This window comes from Anolis carolinensis, unplaced genomic scaffold, assembly GCF_035594765.1.
Source record: "Anolis carolinensis isolate JA03-04 unplaced genomic scaffold, rAnoCar3.1.pri scaffold_12, whole genome shotgun sequence".
Taxonomy (NCBI): Eukaryota; Metazoa; Chordata; class Lepidosauria; order Squamata; family Dactyloidae; genus Anolis; species Anolis carolinensis.
Genome location: NW_026943823.1, coordinates 20,884,668 through 20,907,341, shown reverse-complemented (window position 1 = coordinate 20,907,341; position 22,674 = coordinate 20,884,668). Strand labels below are relative to the sequence as shown.

The window sequence follows — 22,674 nt, the reverse complement described above, 5'->3', positions numbered from 1 at the left end:
AAGACTTAGAGCAAATGCTGGAACTCTGTCATTTGATATCAGAGTATGCTGCCCTGTCTTGGTTAAATTAAATTTGTAATCCATTTATGTGATATGTTTTAGCTCGTAACATCCAACGTACATCTGTGAGGCAAGTTCACCAGAAGCATGAGCCTGATTTTCATGACAAATATGGCACCCTGGTTCTAGTTGGAGGAGCAGCCTTCTGCATCTCGATTTGGAGCTATGTAAGTGTTTTGATCTTGTGTTTAGCTGTTGTTCTTTACCAGTGACAATTCGGCCATGGAAATAATAATAAATAGGATTACTTGTCTTGCTTAACAGCACATCCTGAGACCAAAGGTTGTTTTGTCAGCATTGCGCTTTAATCTTACTGGTTTTGCAAGGACAGGTGTGCCACTCTCAACCAGCATTTTACAATATGATCTGTGTTTGCATATACTGTATATAGAAGTCAAAGGACATATGAGTGATGGCTGGTTGGTACCATACAGGCTCGTCCATGCCTTGACGGATCTGGATCAAACTTGGCACACATGCCTTCATCGTCTGATTTAAAATAATGAAGGGCTTTGCGTGTGTGTGTGATATAAGATGATGGGGGATGTAGTCCTGCCATATACAGAGAGCCGTGTGAACAAGATTGTTAATGAAATTGCACTTTTGGGTTGTCTTTGAAGAGCTGACGTCTCTTGAATACTTTATAGTTACTGGCTTCATAGGGATTGGGATTACTGTCTCTGTTTTAAGTTATTTTAACTTTTGTAAGTTGTGTTATTATATTGTGATTTTAATGTGTTACTTTTTTTTAATGTAATACTGTTTTGGGCTTGTTCCGAGTGTAAGCCGCCCTGAGTCCTTCGGGAGATGGAGCAGGGTATAAATAAAGTTTTATCATTATTATTATAGAATCATAGCATAATAGAGTTGGAAGAGGCCACATGGGCCATTTAGTCCAACCCGTTGCCATACAGAATAAAGCACAATCAAAGCTCCCCCGATAGATGGCTACCTTTTCAAAATTTCCAAGGAAGGAGCTTCCACCAGACTCTGAGGCAGAGAGTTCCACTGCTAAACAGCTTTCCTTACAGTCAGGAAGTTCTTCCTAATGTTCAGGTGGAATCTCCTCTCCTGTCATTTGAAGCCATGGCTCCATTGAGTCCTAGTCTCCAGGATAAAGAAAACAAGCCTGCTCCCTCTTCTTCACATATTTATACATGGCTATCATGTCTCCTGTCGACCTTCTCTTCTGCGGGCTAAACAGAGCCAGTTCTTTAAGACACCCCTCAAAGGGATTATTCATGGTCTCCAGACCTTTGATCTTTTTAGTTGCTCTCTGGATGCTTTCCAGCTTGTCAATATCTCTTTTGACCTGTGGTGCCCAGAATTCGACACAGTCTTCTGGGTGAAGCTAACCAAAGCAGAATAGAGAAGCACCATGACTTCCCTCAATTTAGACACTAGACTCCTTTTAATGCGGCCCGAAATCCATTCATTGCATTGATTTCTTAGCATTTCCCATGCATTGCATTGCAGGTTATAACGCAAACCGGAATCGAGTGGAATCTGTCTCCTGTGGGCCGGATCACGCCAAAACCATGGCGAGAGGAGTAAAGATGATCTTCGCAAGATGGGAAGAGTCATGAACTGATTTAAAATTTCATTGGGATCTCCCTACTGCACGCCTAGAATGGCACTGTTCTATTATTCATGATGTAATAAAAATATTTAAAATTGAAGCAGTCTGTGTAAAATTTCTTCCTTGGAGATTTGCATGACAGGAATCTATTCCTGAATTGCTGAGTCTAGCTACTCTTTTGAAAGCAAAATGAACAATTAAAGATGGGGTATAATAATAATAATACAGTCTAGACACTTGGGAAGTGTTCGACTTGTGATTTTGTGATACAAAATCCAGCATATCTATCTTGTTTGAATAATAATAATAATAATTTTATTTTTATACCCCGTCCCATCTCCCGGAAGGGACTCGGGGCAGCTTACATGGGGCCAAGCCCAGCATTAGACAATATAAAAACATAGCAATAAAACAAATCAATTAACAATAAAATCATAAAACAAATGAGGTCACATACAATAAATATACTGATAAAATCTTGAGTTGGCTCCAAAAAGAACTGGGTATGCAAATGAGAGGGCCAAGCCCGAATAAAAACAATAGCAATGTAAAACATAACAATAGACAAAAAAACATGCACAATTATAAAAATTTAAACATTCGCCAATAAAAACAAATGACAAGAACTAATAAAAACATGGATTAAAATGGAGAGGTTGTAAAAGTAGACTGGGTAAGGTTTTAACCTATTATTCTATTATTGTAGTATATTATTATATTATTACTATTATATTATTATATTATTCATTGCTCATGACTACATTGAAACTAGAATAGAGAGAAATCAGCGTGGAAACGGCAAGAGGTACCATAGATTGTTGTACATGGAAATAATGGTAGTAAATAGTTTTTGATTTATTAAATGCAGTTATATATTACAATTATACATTTTTGTTATTTAAACTATACATATTGTGAAATTATGGGTTTTTTTCTCGAAGTGACACACCACCCAAGTTATGCTAGGGTTTTTTTTGTGAATTTTGACACACCAAATGCAAAAGGTTGCCCATCATTGGCCCAGGCTCTGAACAGAGTGTTGATTCCCGAGTAGTCAATGAGCGCATGCGCGCCTCCTATTTATGTGATGACGTCCTGGGAGTGTAGCAACAGTCGTGTGGAGGGGGCGTGGCCGAAGAGGAGGGGGCGTGGCCGAAGAGGAGGGGGCGTGGCCTGAATGAGGGAGGCTTTTCTTCGCCTCAGAAAGAGAAGGACGCCGAAGAGGAAGGACGTCTTGGAGGCCGCGGAGCAAACCGGAAGTAAGGAAGCAGTTTCTTGGTCCATATTCCAAATCGGAAGTGAAGGCTTTCTTCCCCTTTAATTCCTCATACGCTCTTGGTGCTGTTTGTAGGTAATTGTTATTGCTCTTCATGTAGTCATGCCGGCCACATGACCTGGAGGTATCTATGGACAACGCCGGCTCTTCGGCTTAGAAATGGAGATGAGCACCCAACCCCCAGAGTCGGTCACGACTGGACTTAACGTCAGGGGAACACCCTTACCTTTTTTTTTACTTCATGTAATAACAGTAGTAATGCAGTAAGATTATTTCTATGTTATTATTAATGATTCACTTAAAAACGAAGTAATATTATTACTGTATTATTAATTAGTCGCTTAAAAATACAGTTGTAATAATACTATTAATTGCTCATTTAATAATAACACAGTAATAATAATATTGGCCATCTTGATTAGCATTGAATGGCCTTGCAGCTTCAAAGCCTGGCTGCTTCTTGCCTGGGGGAATCCTTTGTTGGGAGGTGATTAGCTGGCCCTGATTATTTCTTGTCTGGAATTCCCCTGTTTGTGGAGTGTTGTTCTTTATTTACTGTCCTGATTTTAGAGGTTTTTTTTTAAATACAGTAGTCTCACTTATCAAAGACTCGCTTATCCAAGGTTCTGGATTATCCAAGGCATTTTTGTAGACAATGTTTTTCAATATATCATGATATTTTGGTGCTAAATTCTTAAATACAGTAGAGTCTGACTTAACCAAGCTAAAAGGGCAGGCAGAAGCTTGGACAAGTGAATATCTTGGATAATAAGGAGGGATTAAGGAAAAGCCTATTAAACATCAAATTAGGTTATGATTTTACAAATTAAGCATCAAAACATCATGTTTTACAACAAATTTAACATAAAAAGCAGTTCAATACACAGTAATGTTAAGTTGTAATTACTGTATTTACAAATTTAGCACCAAAATATCACGATATATTGAAAATATTGACTACAAAAATGGCTTGGATAATCCAGAAACTTGGATAAGTGAGGCTTGGATAAGTGAGACTACTGTACAGTAATTACAACGCAACATTACTGCGTATTGAACTACTTTTTCTGTCAAATTTGTCGTATAACATGATGTTTTGGTGTGCTTTATTTGTAAAATCATAACCTAATTTGATGTTTAATAGGCTTTTCCTTTATCCCGCCTTATTATCCAACATATTCATTTATCCAACGTTCTGCCGCCCCGTTTATGTTGGATAAGTGAGACTCTACTGTAATTGTTAGTGCTCTTCATGTAATAATAACAATAGTAATGCAGTAAGATTATTTATGTGTTATTATTAATGATTCACTTAAAAACGCAGTAATATTATTACTGTATTACTAATTAGTCACTTAAAAATACAGTTGTAATAATACTATTAATTGCTCATTTAATAATAACACAGTAATGATAATATTGGCCACCTTGATTAGCATTGAATGGCCTTGCAGCTTCAAAGCCTGGCTTCTTCTTGCCTGGGGGAATAATCCTTTGTTGGGAGGTGATTAGCTGGCCTTGATTGTTTCTTGTCTGGAATTCCCCTGTTTGTGGAGTGTTGTTCTTTATTTACTGTCCTGATTGTATAGTTTTTTTTAATACTAGGAGCTCATTTTTAATGTTTCCTCCTTTGTATTGAAATTGTCCACATGCTTGTGGATTTCAGTGGCTTCTCTGTGTCGTCTGACATCTTAGTTGTGAGAGTGGTCCAGCATTTCTGTGTTCACCAATAATATGTTGTGTCCAGGTAATAATAATATAACTTTATTTATACCCCGCTCCATCTCCCGAAGGACTCGGGGCGGCTTACATTGGGACAAGCCCAAAACAATATTACCGGTACATCAATAAAAACAGTAACACAATAAAATCACAATATAATAAAACTTCTCACAAAAGTTAAAATAACTTAAAACATAGACAATAATCCCAATCCGTAGTCAAGCACCATAGGCCACAGGTTTGCATTTCCCATGCAATTTGAATAGTTCCACTTTTGTCCTACAGTGATGATATTGTTGATCTATTTTAAGATGTTTTCATTATTTTGTTGTTATGCATTTTAATCTTGTAGTTTGTGTTGTGTTTTTAATTGTATGTTGAACTTCTTGTTCCTTGGGCCTCGTCCCCATGTAAATCGCCCCAAGTCCCTTCGGGGAGAAAGAATGTATTATTATTTTATTGTATGACACAGCAAACAAGATAGATATGCTGGATTTCGTATCACAAAATCACAAGTCGAACACTTCCCAAGTGTCTAGGACTGTGTGATGTATTATTATTATTATTATTATTATTATTATTATTATTATTGTACGACACAGCAAACAAGATAGATATGCTGGATTTCGTATCACAAAATCACAAGTTGAACGCTTCCCAAGTGTGTAGGACTATGTGATGTATTTTCGGATGATGCACGTAGATCCTAGCAATGTGGCCTTTTGCAGCTGGCAGATCTTAATTTTGTCAATGTCTATTGTTTCCAAATGCCGGCTGAGATCTTTTGGCACGGCACCCAATGTGCCCATCACCACTGGGACCACCTGCACTGGTTTCTGCCAGAGTCTTTGAAGTTCAATCTTGAGGTCTTGATAGTAGCTGAGTTTTTCCTGTTGTTTTTCGTCAATGCAACTGTCACCTGGGATGGCGACATCAATGATCCAAACCTTTTTCTTTTCCACAACTGTGATGTCTATTGTGTTGTTGTTATTATTATTATTAGTGTGGATAAATGTTAGCCGCCTTGAGTCCCCATGGGGAGTATGGTGGGATATAAATAAAGATGATGATGATGATGATAATAATATTAATAATAATAGACTCCTGCAGAGGTGAGAGGATCCCTCTTATTCTTTGGTGAATGTAGCATTTGTTGAATTTTCTTATTGAAGCTATAGACCGTTTGTAGAACACAAGTCGGAAACGGGAATTCCAAACAGCAAACAATCAAGTGCCAGTTAACATCTCCCAAACAAAGGATGCTTCTAGGCAACCATGGTATACAGTAGACTTCTGCAGAGGTGAGAGGATCTCTCTTGTCCTTTGCTGAACGTAACTTCTATTGGATTTTCTTTTTTTTAATTATATTTTTATTGGAAATTTTATTTTTGAAGATAGAAGAAGAGAAAAAGAAAAAATAAAGATTATATATTTGCAAGTACAGTAGAGTCTCGCTTATCCAACGTAAACGGGCCGGCAGAATGTTGGATACGCGAATATGTTGGATAATAAGGAGAGATTAAGGAAAAGCCTGTTAAACATCAAATTAGGTTATGATTTTAAAATTAAGTACCAAAACATCATGTTATGCAACAAATTTGACAGAAAAAGTAGTTCAATACGCAGTAATGTTATGTTGTATTTGCTGTATTTACAAATTTAGCACCAAAATATCACGATATATTGAAAACATTGACTACAAAAATGCGTTGGATAATCCAGAACGTTGGATAAGCGAGGCTTGGATAAGTGAGACTCTACTGCAATAAAGTTTTCACATTGAAAGTGGGAGAACATTCCTTATTAGTAGAAAGTAGGAAATAAGAGTGAAATAGAAAAAAATAAAAATAAATGATTATTTTTATATATAAATAAAAATACAGAAAATTGTTGACTTCCATCTGACTTTAACTTCTGTTGGATTTTCTTAGTGGGCCTGTAGATAGTTTGTCGGTTGTGTTTCTTAATAATCTTCTGTCTGCAGTCAGTGGTTCCCTTAATGTCTGGTAAGAACACCTCCCAACAAAGGATTCCCTTAAGCAAGCGTTCTTTCTCCCAACCTGGGCTTTCCACGGATATATAAACCCCACTTGCGTAGTTTCCAACAGACCTCACAACCTCTGAGGATGCCTGCCATAGATGTGGGTGAAATGTCAGGAGAGAATGCTTCTGGAACATAGCCATACATCCCAGAAAACTCCCAGCAACCCAGTGATTCTGTCTATGAAAGCCTTCGAGAACACATTCTTACTGCAATTTGTAGATAATTATTATTGCTGTCGCTGTGTGATTATTAATTATTCATTTAAAAACAATGTACAGGGACAGAGTTTCTCTGGGTAGGGGGTCTTCCGATATTGGCCCTCGATTACAACTGCTGGAAGGGTGTGACATCAAGCCAAGGTGAAGGCCTTCTGATAATTGAGTATCTCTAGATTTGTTAAGTATGCCATAGGGGAGGCATTGAGCAGAAGCTCTCTGAAGCTTTAGGTGCTCTTACTGCCTATTTAGGTGTTCTTACGGACTGAAGCTTTAGGTGATCTTACTGCCTATTTAGGTGTTCTTATGGACTGAAGCTTTAGGTGCTCTTACTGCCTATTTAGGTGTTCTTATGGACTGAAGCTTTAGGTGCTCTTACTGCCTATTTAGGTGTTCTTATGGACTGAAGCTTTAGGTGCTCTTACTGCCTATTTAGGTGTTCTTATGGACTGAAGCTTTAGGTGCTCTTACTGCCTATTTAGGTGTTCTTATGGACTGAAGCTTTAGGTGCTCTTACTGCCTATTTAGGTGTTCTTATGGACTGAAGCTTTAGGTGCTCTTACTGCCTATTTAGGTGTTCTTATGGACTGAAGCTTTAGGTGCTCTTACTGCCTATTTAGGTGTTCTTATGGACTGAAGCTTTAGGTGCTCTTACTGCCTATTTAGGTGTTCTTATGGACTGAAGCTTTAGGTGCTCTTACTGCCTATTTAGGTGTTCTTATGGACTGAAGCTTTAGGTGCTCTTACAGACTGAACTATGGACAAAGCATGAAGAAGAATGGATCTGATTTTGTGTTTGAAATGTATATTTTTAATTCATAATGTATTTTAATAGTTTAAACTATTTTATGTACGGTTTTATATTGGTTGTATGGGCATCTAATTGTTGCCACTGTTGTAAGCCGCCCTGAGTCCCTTCGGGTGAGAAGGGCAGGATATAAATGCGAGAAATAAAATAAATAAATATTACTGGGAAAACCAGCTGATTCCTTATCTACCTAAAATGCAGACGTGTGCCTTTCACCTTAAGGACAGACAAGCATCTTGAGCTCTGAGGATGATCTGGGAAGGAATCCCACTGGAGTATTGCAGCACACCCAAATACTTGGAATTCATTCTGGACCGTGCTCCGACTTACAAGCACTGCTGCATCAGATAGGATGAAAGACCATCGGAACCTCAGGTTCACTTTGTTTTATAGTTTTCTTGCATAGTCTAGTCATTTGCTTGCAACGTTGTGGATGGTCATGGGACTGGTGTTCTGTATCTTGTGGTGAACTTTGGTTGGACACTTCAGAGACGCTGGTGCTGAAACAATATGAACGGAAATGATTGTCCAGACTGAAGCACCGGCCGGGAGCCAAAGACGTGCAAATTGCTTCTGCAAACCTACGTCGGACTTCTCCTTTTCTTCCTGCTATCTCTCAAATACAGCAGGTTGTTTTCATACCTTCTGTGTCCAGAGACATTTGTGATAAAGACTGTGTGATGTCTCTGATGTTCAGAGATTAAAACGTTGCTCTTTGAATCCGTTTCGAGGAAGTCATTTGCAAATAGTCCACGGCCCCGTTCTTGCTGGTTTTGTCTTGTGGTTTTCTCTTTCCATTACATTGCCTCTTGATACTATTCCCTATCTATCTTGATGCAAATACAATTCCAATACATTCATTTGCTGTAGCCCTGAACAAGAGTGTCATGGCATAGTTGACTGAAGGATTAAATGTAATACTCATAGTAAGGCAGTGCATTTGGTGTTTTTTAAATGTGGTTACTTTTTCTAAAACTCTGAAAGATTCAAGAAGTGTTGTTGAAGGCTTTCACGGCCGGAATCACTGGGTTGCTGTGAGTTTTCTGGGCTGTATGGCCATGTTCCAGAAGCATTCTCTCCTGACGTTTCAACCACATTTATGGCAGGTATCCACAGAGGTTGTGAGGTCTGTTGGAAACTAGGCAAGTGGGGTTTATGTATCTGTGGAATAATGTCTAGGGTAGGAGAAAAAAACTCTTGTTTGCTTGAGTCAAGTGTGCAGGTTGCAATTGGCCAGCTTGATTAGCATTGAATGGCCTTGCAGCTTCAAAGCCTGGTTGCTTCCTGCTTGGAATCCTTTGTTGGGAGGTGTTAACTAGCCCTGATCATTTCCTGTCTGATATTCCCCTGTCTTCTGACCGGTGTTCTTTATTTACTGTCCTGATTTTAGAGTTTTTAATACTGATAGTCAGATTTTGTTCAATTTCATGGTTTTCTCCTTTCTGTTCAAATTGTTCACAAGCTTCTTGTGGATTTGAATGGCTTCTCTGTGTCGTCTGACATAGTGGTTGTTAGAATGGTCCAGCATTTTCAGACAGGAAACAATCAGGGCCAGCTAACCTCCTAACAAAGGGTTCCTCCAGGCTTTGCATCTGCAAGGCCATTAAATGCTAATCAAAGTGGCCAATTCAACATTCACACGTGCCTCAGGCAGACAAGAGTTCTTTCTCCCACCCTGGACATTATTCCACAGATATATAAACCCCACTTGCCTAGTTTCCAACAGACCTCACAACCTCTGAGGATGCCTGACATAGATGTGGGCGAAACGTCAGGAGAGAATGCTTCTGGAACATGGCCATACAGCCCAGAAAACTCACAGCCACCCAGATTCAAGAAGCATGAACAGAGCTTTCTGCTTGTTTCTTTCTCTTCTCTTTTGAGCCTATTTGAGAGTTGCTCAAGGGAATCTTTCAGGTGAACTGTTGCATCACGTTTGAGACTTGATTCTTTGTGGCTAGGCACTTATTTGATCTCATTAAGTTTAATTACAGGGAAGTGCTGTGTGTTTTGCAACTATTGCATTTAAACGACCATCCTCATTTATTTGGTTCCTTTTAATAGGAGAGGTGAATAAATGCTAAGTATATATTACACTCAACCCCCCGCAGGACCTTCTGCCCAGGTCGGAAATATATTTATGAAGGTTCTCCCCATCTGCTGCCTTTATAGAAGTAATCTATCCATGTTGGCTTTGGATGCTCTTTTTCTTTGGTTAGTTCCAAGGAAGTGGATGCTATTGTTCCACTTTGATGCCATTGTGTGTCCAACTCTATTAATTTAAACAACTTTGTTGTTTTTCTGATTTCAATCCTTTCCGGGAAATGCATATTTGTTGGAAATAGCAACCATCTCAAGCCTCCACTAGTTAATCTGTATATATAAAAGGGTAATGACATTTCGGCCTAGGACAAAACAACAAAACTACACATCCCAGAAACACTAAACTTGGCAGCACAACCCCTCATCCATGCCTCTACGTTCATACAACAAAAAGAAAAGAAAAATAAAGTCCTAATTAGAGGGAGATGAATAATTGTTTTTTATCCAATTGCTGCCAGTTAGAAGGCTAAGCTCTGCCCACTTGGTCTCCTAGCAACCTACTCAGCCCAGGGGACAGGCACAGTTAGGCCTCACTTAGGCCTCTTCCACAGATTATCAGATTTTAACTGGATTATATGGCAGTGTAGACTCAAGGCCCTTCCACACAGCTATATAACCCATTTATAATCTTATATTATTTGCTTTGAACTGGATTATCTTGACTCCACACTGCCATATAATCCACTTCAGTGTGCAGTCGGACACAACTGGACTTAATGTCAGAAGAAAACCTTTACCCTTTACCTTAACTACCACCAATTCCTCAATACTTTATTTCCCATACCACCAGACTTCGCCACAGCAACGCGTGGCTGGGCACAGCTAGTTGTTATGTATATAATGCAGATTACTTAGTGTATGTGTGTGTTGGTTAGCCATTTTTCTTTAACTCTTTGTTGTGGGCTTGTTTGTTGCGGGCTTGTTCAGGACTCAGACTCCATTTTAGATGTATGCTTTTAGACTTCAGTAGGAACAGCATGCTTTTAGAAGTCTGTAGGAACAACATGCTGTACAGAAGGCATCAGACTCCATTGGATGTTCAGACTAGACAGAGACTCTATTAGACTCTCAGAACAGAGAGATGCTTTGGACTATGGACTGTTGATTCTAAGAAAGATACCCTGTGTTACCTACACAGAGAAACTACTTCAAAACCTATCTTTAACTGGATTTATAAGCAAAGTACCTGTATGCTGAATACATGAAGTTTGTGAGCAAACCAACTATGTTACTTTTAAAGAATTCTGCTTATTTTTGTCTCTTGAGAGCATGATTTAAAGGCAAATATATTTTAAGAGAGAGTAGATATTTTTGGGCAACTTAAAGGAACACTTCTGAAATTCTGCTATATATATTATATGTTTCTGTGCATTGGTATATCTTTGTTCCTAACAGAACTAAATATGTTTATCAGTCTAACAGCTGAGAAACCCGATTGCTTTGCATGAAAGCCATTTTCCCAAAAAGTTATGATTCTAACAGGCCATGCTTTTACCAAGAGGTTACGTTGTAATTTTTCATGAGGTTACAACTTTTAACAAGGTCATACCTTTTCAAAAATCAGAAAGTCTCCAAAAGGATATGGAGATTTCAATTTTCCAAAAATATTACTGCTGACGATGTGCTGAGTTCGGGCGGAGAAGATGTGAAAATGGTATTATTGTCTGTGGCTTTCCCTCTGTTATAGACTTCTTTTCCCCTAGTGATTCATATAACTTTTGAACACTTTCTGGAAGAGATGTAAAATGGAGTTTCCCTGTTGCAGCCTTTCTTTTGATGGCTTGGGTTAATCGAGGATACATTTATTTATTTATTTATTTGCAGTATTTATAGATAAATACAAGCCCAGACCTGGTCACATAGTCTGCAGCCCCTCCCACAACAAAGAGTTTAGAAGAATTTAGGAGATTGTTGTGCTGTATATGTTTTAAACCGCGAGTTTCCTTGGAATCTGTGAGCATGGGAATTATCTGAAGCAGGCATGTGCCAACTTTGGCTGTTAGGAATTGTGGGAGTTGAAGTCCAAAACACCTGGAGGCCCCAAGTTTGCCTATGCCTGATCTGAAGACTAAAAAATGGGAGAGGAAGCCATCTTTTCCCTCCCTTTCTCTTGCACATGAAGTTCCTTCCTGCTTTGTTGAATTATGTTATGCGCAGTTTTGGTGCCTAGATTGTTCTTAAGGTCTCATTGCTCTGCAGACTGACTTGGAATAAGTCCTGTTCTGCCAAGGGCCATAGTACAAAGTAATAACACAACAGGGTTGGGCTGTTGAAATAGAAAATACTCCTTCTCCTTGTAGCACTTTGGACTGATGGGACTTTCCTCCCCAATAATACCCTGTTTCCCTGAAAATAAGACATCCCCGAAAAATAAGACCTAGCAGAAGTTTTGCTGAATTGCTAAATATAAGGCCTCCCCCGAAAGTAAGACCTAGCAAAGTTTTTGTTTGGAAGCATGCCCAGCGCCTGCCAAACAGAACACCAGAGCATGCAGGATTGGTAAATGTACATACCAATTGTACATGGAAATAATGGTAGTAACAAGAAATTCTTGATAGGATTCACAGTTTGTCTGGTTATGCTGGTTTGTGATGACAACTACTGTACAGTATATAATAAATGTTCATTTTTTTGTTCAACAATAAATGTGAATTCTTCTTCATGGAAAAATAAGACATCCCCTGAAAATAAGACCTAGCACATCTTTGGGAGCAAAAATTAATATAAGACACTGTCTTATTTTCGGGGAAACACGGTATCTGGGTGATCATCTTTCCCCTGCCTTGAAATATAATGCTGGGTTGTTTGGCCCCGTTGGAGCCATGCTGGTGCTGACGTTGCTTATTTGTACCATTTGGATTGTCTATAAGCCAAAAGACAGTGCAAAGAGTTTCTAATTAAATTGTCCTTGTAGTGTAAATGTACAGTATAGACGAATGAATGAGTGTGGCCTTTGCATCAGCAGTGGGTTGTGGCACAACAGCGGAAGAGACACCCTCTCCTCGGGCAAAGGAAGGCAAGCTTGTCTTGCTGAACGAAGCAGTTGGGAAAGACCAAGTGCTGAACAGGACATAATTGTGTTTTTGAAGGAGAGCATTATGACTTCAAGCTTCACAGCCAGTTGGCTAAACTTTAGTTCATTGAGATGGGAATAAAAGTGAAGGAGGGATCTGTAATTGGCTGAGCGAACGAACCCAAAGGGTGCTCACCAATGTGTCGTCATCTTGGAAAGAAGTCACGAGTGGAGTGCCATCAGCAGGGTTCCGTCCTGGGCCCGGTTCTGTTCAGGATCTTTATTAACGACTTAGATGAAGGGACGATCATCAAGTTTGCAGACGACACCAAGTTGGGAGGGATAGCTAACACTCCAGAAGACAGGAGCAGAACCCAAAACCATTTTAACAGATTAGAGAGATGGGCTGAAACTAACAAAATGAAGTTCAACAGGGACAAATGCAAGATACTCCACTTCGGCAGAAAAAATGGAATGCATAGATACAGAATGGGGGACGATGCCTGGCTCGACTGCTGTACGTATGAAAAAAACCTGGAGTCCTCGTGGACAACAAGTTAAACATGAGCCTACAATGTGATGTGGCGGCGAAAAAAGCCAATGGGATTCTGGCCTGCATAAATAGGGGAATAGCGTCTAGATCCAGGGAAGTCATGCAGCCCCTCTATTCTGCTTTGGAATCACACTGTGTCCAATTCTGGGCACCGCAGTTGAAGGGAGATGTTGACAAGCTGTAATGTGTCCAGAGGAGGGAGACTAAAATGATCAAGGGTCTGGAGAACAAGCCCTATGAGGAGCGGCTGAAAGAGCTGGGCATGTTTAGCCCACAGAAGAGAAGGCTGAGAGGAGACATGATAGCCATATACAAATATGTGAGGGGAAGTCATAGGGAGGAGGGAGTAAGGTTGTTTTCTGCTGCCCTGGAGACTAGGATGCAATGGAACAATGGCTTCAAACTGCAGGAAAGGAAATTCCACCTGAACATTAGGAAGAACTTCCTCACTGTGAGGGCTGTTCAGCAGTGGAACTCTCTGCCCCGGAGTGTGGTGGAGGCTCCTTCTTTGGAGGCTTTTAAGCAGAGGCTGGATGGCCATCTGTCGGGGGTGCTTTGAATGAGATTTTCCTGCTTCTTGGCAGAATGGGGTTGGACTGGATGGCCCACGAGGTCTCTTCCAACTGTATTATTCTGTGATTCTATGTTGCTCCCCAGGCCTGGAAACACCTATTACCACCGCACCACACAAGACTCAAGGAATATAAGCAGAAACTTTATTGTAAAATACATAAAAAGCATGTAAAACGTAGGAATAAGAAAAGGAAGATATATAATCCAAAAAGGTTTAGCATCAGGTGATAACCAAGCAATAATCCAAATGTTTCATAAAGTTCCAGAGGTGACAAGGTCCATCAACAGCCAGAAATTACAGGTACAGCATAAGTCCACAAGTAAAGAGGTATAACTAGTGAAACCTGAACAGGAGTACATGAACAGGGACATAGAAAACATATAGGATTAAAATCCAAAACCATGGCTTGACTTGAACCAAGAACTCAGGCTTAGCTTCTCACTCTAACACAGTGTTGCCTGAACTGCCTTTAAAGTAAACAACTTGTTTAATAGACACCCATGAAAGCATTACAAATTCCATGAATTTTCTCCCCAACCTCAGACTGATATAATCTATTTTGGGCTCTGATTTGTAACCGAAGACTTTTGTTGATCTCTGTAGCTACAGGTGGCTTCTCCTGGGAACCCTCCTTATCACTCAGCTCTTCACTTGATTCCTTGTCTGTTGTAGCTATTTCTAACTCCTCGGACTGGCCTTGAGACTCTGCACTTTCCGAGCCAGTTTTCTTACAGAGAGAAACATCATTTCCCAGACCTCAATTTCCCAGACTTGAGCCCCCATAACTTTATGTCACAGGAAAGCCCTCAATCCTTTCTAAATCATCAGTTAAACTATCAGCCTCTGGCTGATCTACAACAAACACAGGCATGGGAAAACTCTGGCCCTTCAGGTGTTTTGGACCTTAGGCTGTTCAGACTGTTAGGAATTGTGGGAGTTGAAGTCCAAAACACTTGGAGGGCCAAAATTTGCCCATGCCTGGTCTAACAAATGGTAGTCTAGCCCACATTCTCTTCACACCTCACAAAGTCACCTGTATTCATAAAATAGATGAGTGATTAACTAAGAATTCCTTGGTACCTTAGTTTAGCAAGCACATGGCTTATTCATTATTAGCAAACAAGAGCAGAAGATAAGCTGGAGAAGATAGCAAGATATGTATTGATAGCAAGATATGTAGAAAGAATGTAGTTCATGGGTGAAGTCCATGGGTCAGTCTTCCTTAAGAAAGACATGAAATACAAAGCCTAGGTTTTCAGAAACCACAGGAACTTGAGGAAATAAAGTAAGTGCCTTAAAAGCTGTGTGGCATCTCATTGATTACATCTATTGGCAAAGAATTTATCATGTCAGAAGCAAACTGAGGGTACAGTTGTAATGTATTTAAAAGCACAAAGTTTAAAAACATGGCATTCATGTTGTGTGGGTTGTGTTAGCAATTATAAATCATGCTCCGTATAATCCAACACGTAGTTCTCTATTCTTATCAAGTTCCCATGGGAGAATTGTGAGCTTCTGACTCGAGGGTGTAGGCACATTTATAGAGCAATGAAGTTGCCTTCTAGTGAAGGCTCATTCTCTGTGCTCCGTAGCCTTCTTTTACCTCTCTTTTTTGACCTAAGTGAAAACAGTGGTTAGAGGCATGGAATTATTAAACTCTCTCTTTCTTCTTGCAGTCCTTCTACATATTATGGGTCATGTCTGATGTCAGATGGCGAATCAGCAGCTGTTTAGAGGACGAACAGAAACTTTTACCTCTGCTAGACTTGTCAACATGTGAACCTCCTACTCTCTGCGAGCATTACAAAGGTAATATCTTTTCTTCAGTTACAACTGTTTTATAATGTTTTTGTACAGCACAGGCATTTACTGTATATACTCGAGTATAAGCCTAGTTTTTCAGCCCTTTTTTTAAGACTGAAAAAGTCCCCCTTGGCTTATACTCGGGTGAGGGTCCTGGTTGGTTTATATTGGTCAGCTTATACTCGAGAATATATGGTACATTTATTATTTTTCTCTATTACTATTGGTATTACAGTAGAGTCTCACTTATCCAAGCTAAAAGGGCTGGCAGAAGCTTGGATAAGCGAATATCTTGGATAATAAGGAGGGTTTAAGGAAAAGCCTATTAAACATCAAATTAGGTTATGATTTTACAAATGAAGCACCAAAACATCATGTTGTACAACAAATTTGACAGAAAACGTAGTTCAATACACAGTAATGTTATGTTGTAATTACTGTATTTACGAATTTAGCACCAAAATATCATGATATATTGAAAACTTTGACTACAAAAATGGCTTGGATAATCCAGAAGCTTGGATAAGCGAGGCTTGGATAAGTGAGACTCTACTGTATTACATTTACTATTTTTTTCTCTATTATTGTTGCTACTATTCCATTTATTTTACATTATTATTATTATTATTATTACATTTATAATTTCACTCTGATATTACTATTATTGCATTTATTCTAGTATTACATGTATTATTTTCCTGTATTTATTATTATTACATGTATTATTTTACTGTATTATTAAAAGGGTACATAAGTGCATTTACATTGAAGAAGATGAGAATAATGATTTGATCAGAATTGGGCAGTCTTATCTTAAATTTGAGCTTTATGTAAAGATTCAAAAACATTTAACCTACTGATGCCGCAATTAATGTAATTTTATTGGTTTCTGTTTTTATTTCTGAAATTTACCACCCTCGGCTTATACTGGAGTCAATGTTTTCCCAGTTTTTTTGTGGTAAAATTAGGGGCCTCGGCTTATATTCAGGTCGAGTATATACGGTATATCCGGCAAGATGATATTTTGAAAAATGGGGTGGTTACTCACAAGGTGTCTCTTTTTGCACTGGCAACATTGAAAATCGGGGCAAGATTAATTTATGATATTGCAGTTGACTGTTCTGGGGATGCTTTTACCTCATCATAGTATGGTTGTTCATATCCAAAGTGTTTAAGTTTTAATAATTCTAAATTTTACTTGGTTTTTAACTATGCAAGAGCTGGTTCATATAGCACAGTAGTTCCCAACCAGTGATACGCGGACCATCAGTGGATTGTAAGATCTAAAATATGGTCTGTAAAACATGAAAATTTTTAAATCTTTTTCATTTTAATGAATCCGTTGCTACACAGGCGGAGCCAGCGAGGCTACAGAGAGGGTTGTTTAGTGATTTGACGGCTCCATTAGTTTTACTGATTGCGAGTCCTCAATACACATATTAATTTTTGACTTATTTAATGAAATTTGAAATTGGAGAGTTTGCAGAGAAAATCCAGAAAGAACTCATTGAATTCCAAAATGATAGAAACTGCCAGGACGCGTTTGAATCTGATTCTTTTGAGGAGTTTTGGTGTAAAAAAAGCAATTTTTAATACTAAAATCTGAGGAATCACCTTGTGCTATTTTCTGCTCTTCTCCACAACTTATTTATGTGAACAAGGGTTTTCTGCTTTGCTGGTAATTAAAAACAAGCCCAGGAATCGATTGAAAGTAAGTGTAGCTTTGAGCAATAATATTAGCCCCAGGATTACCCAACATGTAAAGACGATTCAAGCTCCAAAATCACATGAAGCTTTTCCTTAATTTGAGTCTACTGGGAGGAGGCTGAGAGCCATGCTGTGGGTGGCTTTCACAGTGTTCAACCTTAATTCTCTCACAGTTAACAGCAACTTCCCGTCACACATTTGGGGGGGGGGCAATGCCAGTTAGCTTGTAGAGTTTATCAACAGGTGTAGATTTTAGACATCCTGTGATTATTCTGCGTGTTTGGTTCAGTGCTCTATTCACCTGCTTCGCGTGGACAGACTTGTGCCAAACAGGGCAGGCATGCTCAGCAGTTGAGTAGGATAAAGCCAAGGCTGATGTTCTTACTAATTTTGGGTCTGCACCCCATGCACAATTAGTAAGTTTCCTCAAAATGTTATTGTGTGCGGCTACTTTGTGCTTGGTATTCATACAGTGTTTCCTAAATGTTAGTGTTCGATCTAAGACGATACCGGATCTTTTGATCCAACTCATAATTTTAACATTATTTTGTATATTGACCTTTTATGACTGTTTTTATCCATGTTGATGGTTTATTGTTAGCTGATTTGTTTATTGTTTTTTGTTTTGATTTTGTGCTGTTGTGTCCAGGCATAGCCCCATGTAAGCCGCCCTGAGTCCCTTCGGGGAGATGGGGCGGGGTATAAGAATAAAGTTATTATTATTATTATTATTATTATTATTATTATTATTATTATTATTATTATATTTAGGATGGAAACAGTGTTTGAGCTCTTGGCCTTCCCAGGTAACCTTCAGTTTCTTGTTGGCTTCACGGTTATGTAGGTGGAAAGCACACACTTGTGTCTTGACTTGGCTCGACTTCTTTGTAGTAGCTGGAGAGATCTTTCAAGGCATTCATGAGTTGGTTTTCAGCTGTTTCAAAGTCTTGCTTGTGTTGTTAGGCCAAGGTCATCAAAGTATATAAAGCTCTTTGTGAGTGGTGGTTGTGGCTGATCTTTAGTAAAGAGGTTAAACAAGGTCGGTGCAAGAAGTGGGGTTAGACCATTCTTTTTTCTCCTCCATTTGCCCTGTTTCCCTGAAAATAAGTCATCCCCAGAAAATAAGACCTAGTAGAGGTTTTGCTGAATTGCTGAATATAAGGCCTCCCCCGAAAGTAAGACCTAGTAAAGTTTTTGTTTGGAAGCATGCAGGATCAGTAAATGTATATTCCATAGATTTTTGTACATGAATATAAAGGTAGTAGCAAGAAATAATAATAATATAATAATAACTTTATTCTTGTATCCCACCTCCATCTCCCAGAAGGGACTCAGGGCAGCTTACACAAGGACAAGCTCAACAACATAAATTTACATACGAACAGAAATTTAAAACAGTAATTTAAAAAAACAGTATAGCAATAAAATATAGAAATTCTTGAAAGGATTCACAGTTTGGTTATGCTGGTTTGTGATGACAACTACTGTACAGTAGATAATAAATTTTCATTTTTAAAAAATTCAGCCATAAATGTGAATTCTTCTTTGTGGAAAAATAAGACATCCCCTGAAAATAAGACCTAGTGCATCTTTGGGAGCAAAAATTAATATAAGACACTGTCTTATTTTTGGGGAAACAGGGTACTTTTCCTGCCTTGAAACTCCACATAGAACTCCACATTATTCTGGTTAAATACAGTATTGCTTTAAAACAAATTCTCGGATCTGTCCTTGGGTGCTAGGGTGCCCGGTATAAAGGTGACGCACCCAACAAGACAGTAGGCAGGCAATCGTAGGCTGACCGGCAACGGAGCCGGGAGGTTTATCGTGTCCTTGGTGGGGCACAATCTCTGCAGCATTTAGGGCACCTCCCATTGCTTGCACTTTGTTAATTACGTGTTTTCTAAGAAGGAAATGGTCCATAATTCAGGGCTTGGTCAGGGTTTGGCTGCACTGCGAGAGTGATAACGGATTTTTCTTAACACTGCCAGACCTTAGGTGTTAGATATTACAAAGCGGTAGGCTTCAGCTGACTAAAGAAGTAGGTAAGATTAGATAATCGAGCTTTACTCAGTTTAGAGGGATATAATATATACAATACTAGCAGCTGAGTCTTTTTAAGCTACTTCATTTCTTCTCGCCAATATATATATATATATACACACACACACACACACACATATATATACACACACACATATATGTACCGTATATGTGTGTGTGTGGTTTTATTTATATATATATATATATATATATATATATATATATATATATATACACACACACACACACACACACACACACACACACACACACACTAGCTGTGCCCTGCCAAGCATTGCTGTGGCCAATTGGAATTGCAGTGAATAGCCTCATTGCTTCAAAGCCTGGCCGTTTTCTACTAGGGATGTGTAGTTTGTTTGTAAGAACGTAGAGACGTGGATGAGGGGTTGTGCTGTCAATTTTCTAGGTTGGGGGGCCTTTAGTTTTGTTGTTTTGCCCGATGGAGCGATGCTATTCTCCTTTTATATATATAGATAATAATAATATATAGAAATAGTAACATAATGTAATAATACTAATATTTTATATGTATGTATAAAATCAATAGTGTTGCAATATAATAAATTATATATTATATATACTACAACTTATGATATAGTGCAGTATATTATATAATACTAATAGTATAATATACTGGTAGTGTATTAATAATTGCATGTAATATTACTAATAATTTTGCAGTATAGTGGAATAGGACAATATAATAATATAGAATACTAATATTGTGTTATGCTAATAATATAATATATCGTATATACATATAATGTTGATAATATTGTAATACAATATAATACTAATAATAATACAATAATAATAATAATAATGTAATATATTAAATATAATTACCACTGATAATACATAATAATATATAATGATACTAGCTGTGCCCGGCCACGCGTTGCTGTGGCATTGTCTGGTAGTGTTGATGAGAAATTGTTGAGATAGTGGTGATATTGAATGTCTGTTGTATGGTTGTCTTTATGTTTAGTATGCATTTGGTTGTTTATGTACTGTGAAAGTGGTGAGGGTAGAGGGGGTCTATATCCCTGTGTAGTATTGTATAGTATTTATACGTTGTCCATGTGTTGGGAATGCTTGGATTGTGTCCTGCTGCATAGTAGAAAGGGTTGGGCTGGATGGCCCTTAGGGGTCTCTCCAAACTCTTGTGCCTGTCCCCTGGGCTGAGTGCGTTGCTAGGAGACCCAAGTGGGCAGAGCTTAGCCCTCTAACTGGCAGCAATTGGATAAAAACAATTATTCCTCTCCCTCTAATTAGGACTTTATTTTTCTTTTCTTTTTGTTGTATCAACCTAGAGCCATGGATGATGGGTTGTGTTGTCAAATTTCGAGGTTGGGGGGCCTGTAGTTTTGTTGTTTTGTCCGCTGCCCTGATGCCATCACTCTTTTATATATATAGATATAATTATCTGTGGAATAATGTCACGGGTGGGAGAAAGAATTCTTGTCTCTTGAAGGCAAAAAAAAAAATTGTGATTGTGATTTTTAATGCCTTTTAAATTTATTTGTGTGTTTTTGTAAAACTGTATACTGTATGCTGGTTTTATATCTGTAAGCCGCCCCGAGTCCCTCTGGGGAGATGGTGGCGGGGTACAAAAATAAAATTATTATTATTATTATTATTGAAGGCAAGTGTGAATGTTGCTATTAGCCACCTTGATTAGCATTAAATAGTCTTATAGCTTTAAAGCCTGGCTGCTTCCTGCTTGGGGGAATTCTTTGTTGGGAGGTGTCAAAGAGACAAGAGTTTTCTCTCCCACCCTGACCATTCCACAGATATATAAACCCCACTTTCCAACAGACCTCACAACCTCTGAGGATGCCTGCCATAGATGTGGGTGGAACGAAAAGAGAGAATGCTTCTGGAACATGGCCATACAGCCCAGAAAACTCACAGCAACCCAGCTGTTCCGGACATGAAAGCCTTTGACAACACATTAAATATATCCTCTTAGAAAACAAATAGTCCTGAATGATCTGGAATACGGACCTCTCCTGTCACTTGTCTTTATTCAGTGTCTTAATGGCACACCCCTTGATTTTTTAAGCTAAATGGTACACGTATATATTGATAAATCCTTGAGCCAATTGGTACATATTCCAGTACATATCACTAGTTAAGGGATTCATTCTCTTGCTTTATTGATATACCTGTGATTTGGAATATTATAAATCCTGAATAATCACGACTAACAACAAACATAGTATTTATTATTTGTCCCACCGTGTCAGTTTTGACTTGCATTCATTGTACATTCAGCTGATATTTACTGAAAATAGCAGGATCTGTTTAAGTTTGGCTCAATGGCCTCAAAGAAGGAGGAGTGTGCCACAACAAAGCTATTTAATGCTGCAGTAGCTTGACACTGCTTTCATCTGGCTTTGATTTATGTATATAAAGCTCATTTTTCTTAAGGAGGTTTGTTTTCACCTGTTCTTCAATTGCCAGGTGAAGTGCCATTTTTGTGCCTGTGTTGGCAGTCAGGCATTCACCTTCAGTGACATTGTTGTGTGACAAACAGGGTTTTTATATTGTTGGCTATAAGCAGCAGGTGAAGCCAAAGTTCCAGAACTGCCCTTTATTCTCTACTCGCTTGAGTACCAAGTTAACATCATACCAGGTTAACCCCCAGAAACTCCATCAGTACTTAGTGTGTTATATTGGGCAAGTTTGCTCTGGATGCATCATTGGTGGGGTTCAGTGTGCTCTCTGGCTGTAGGGTAAACTACAACTCCCACTAGGATGAGTCAGTCCCTCCAAAACCCTCCAGTAGGTTGAGTTAGTCGTGGGGATTTTGTGTGCCAAGTTTGGTCCAGGTCCATCATTGGTGGAGGTCACAGTTTCTCTGATTGTGGGTGAACTACAACTCCCAGAAAGGACGATCAGTTCCCCACAAACCCCTCCAGTAATCAAATTTTGACATATCAGGTATGTGTGCCAAGTTGGGTCTGGATCCATCAGTGTTTGGGTTCGCAGTGCTCTCTGGATGTAGGTGAACTACAACTCCCCCAAATCAAGGTGAATTTTCCCCAAAGGCCTCTAGTATTTTTTTTTTCTGGTCATGGGAGCTCTATGTGCCAAGTTTGGTCCAATTCCATCTTTGGTGGAGTTAAGAGTGCTCCTTGGTTGCCGGTG

At 38.9% G+C, this 22,674-nt stretch overlaps 2 protein-coding genes across 4 annotated transcripts in view; both read left to right on the top strand.

The window, feature by feature from the left end:
- Positions 1-1,739, top strand: part of LOC134294110 (cytochrome c oxidase subunit 7B, mitochondrial) — a 3,317-nt gene extending 1,578 nt beyond the window's left edge. For both annotated transcript variants that reach the window (XM_062964046.1, XM_062964045.1), the window contains exons 2-3: positions 103-227; positions 1,537-1,739. In XM_062964046.1, coding sequence (XP_062820116.1) covers positions 103-227; positions 1,537-1,614 — 203 coding nt within the window. In that variant the 3' untranslated portion in view covers positions 1,615-1,739. The remainder of the gene's footprint in view (positions 1-102; positions 228-1,536) is intronic.
- Positions 1,740-2,755: 1,016 nt separating this feature from the next.
- atp7a (ATPase copper transporting alpha) overlaps positions 2,756-22,674 on the top strand; it is a 72,696-nt gene continuing 52,777 nt past the window's right edge. Inside the window, exons 1-2 of one of the 2 annotated variants that reach the window (XM_062964042.1) lie at positions 2,756-2,898; positions 15,624-15,756. The gene's annotated coding sequence lies outside the window, so the exon portion shown is untranslated. Of the gene's footprint in view, positions 2,991-15,623; positions 15,757-22,674 lie in introns of both variants that reach the window. The other variant, XM_062964043.1, reaches the window with a different exon arrangement.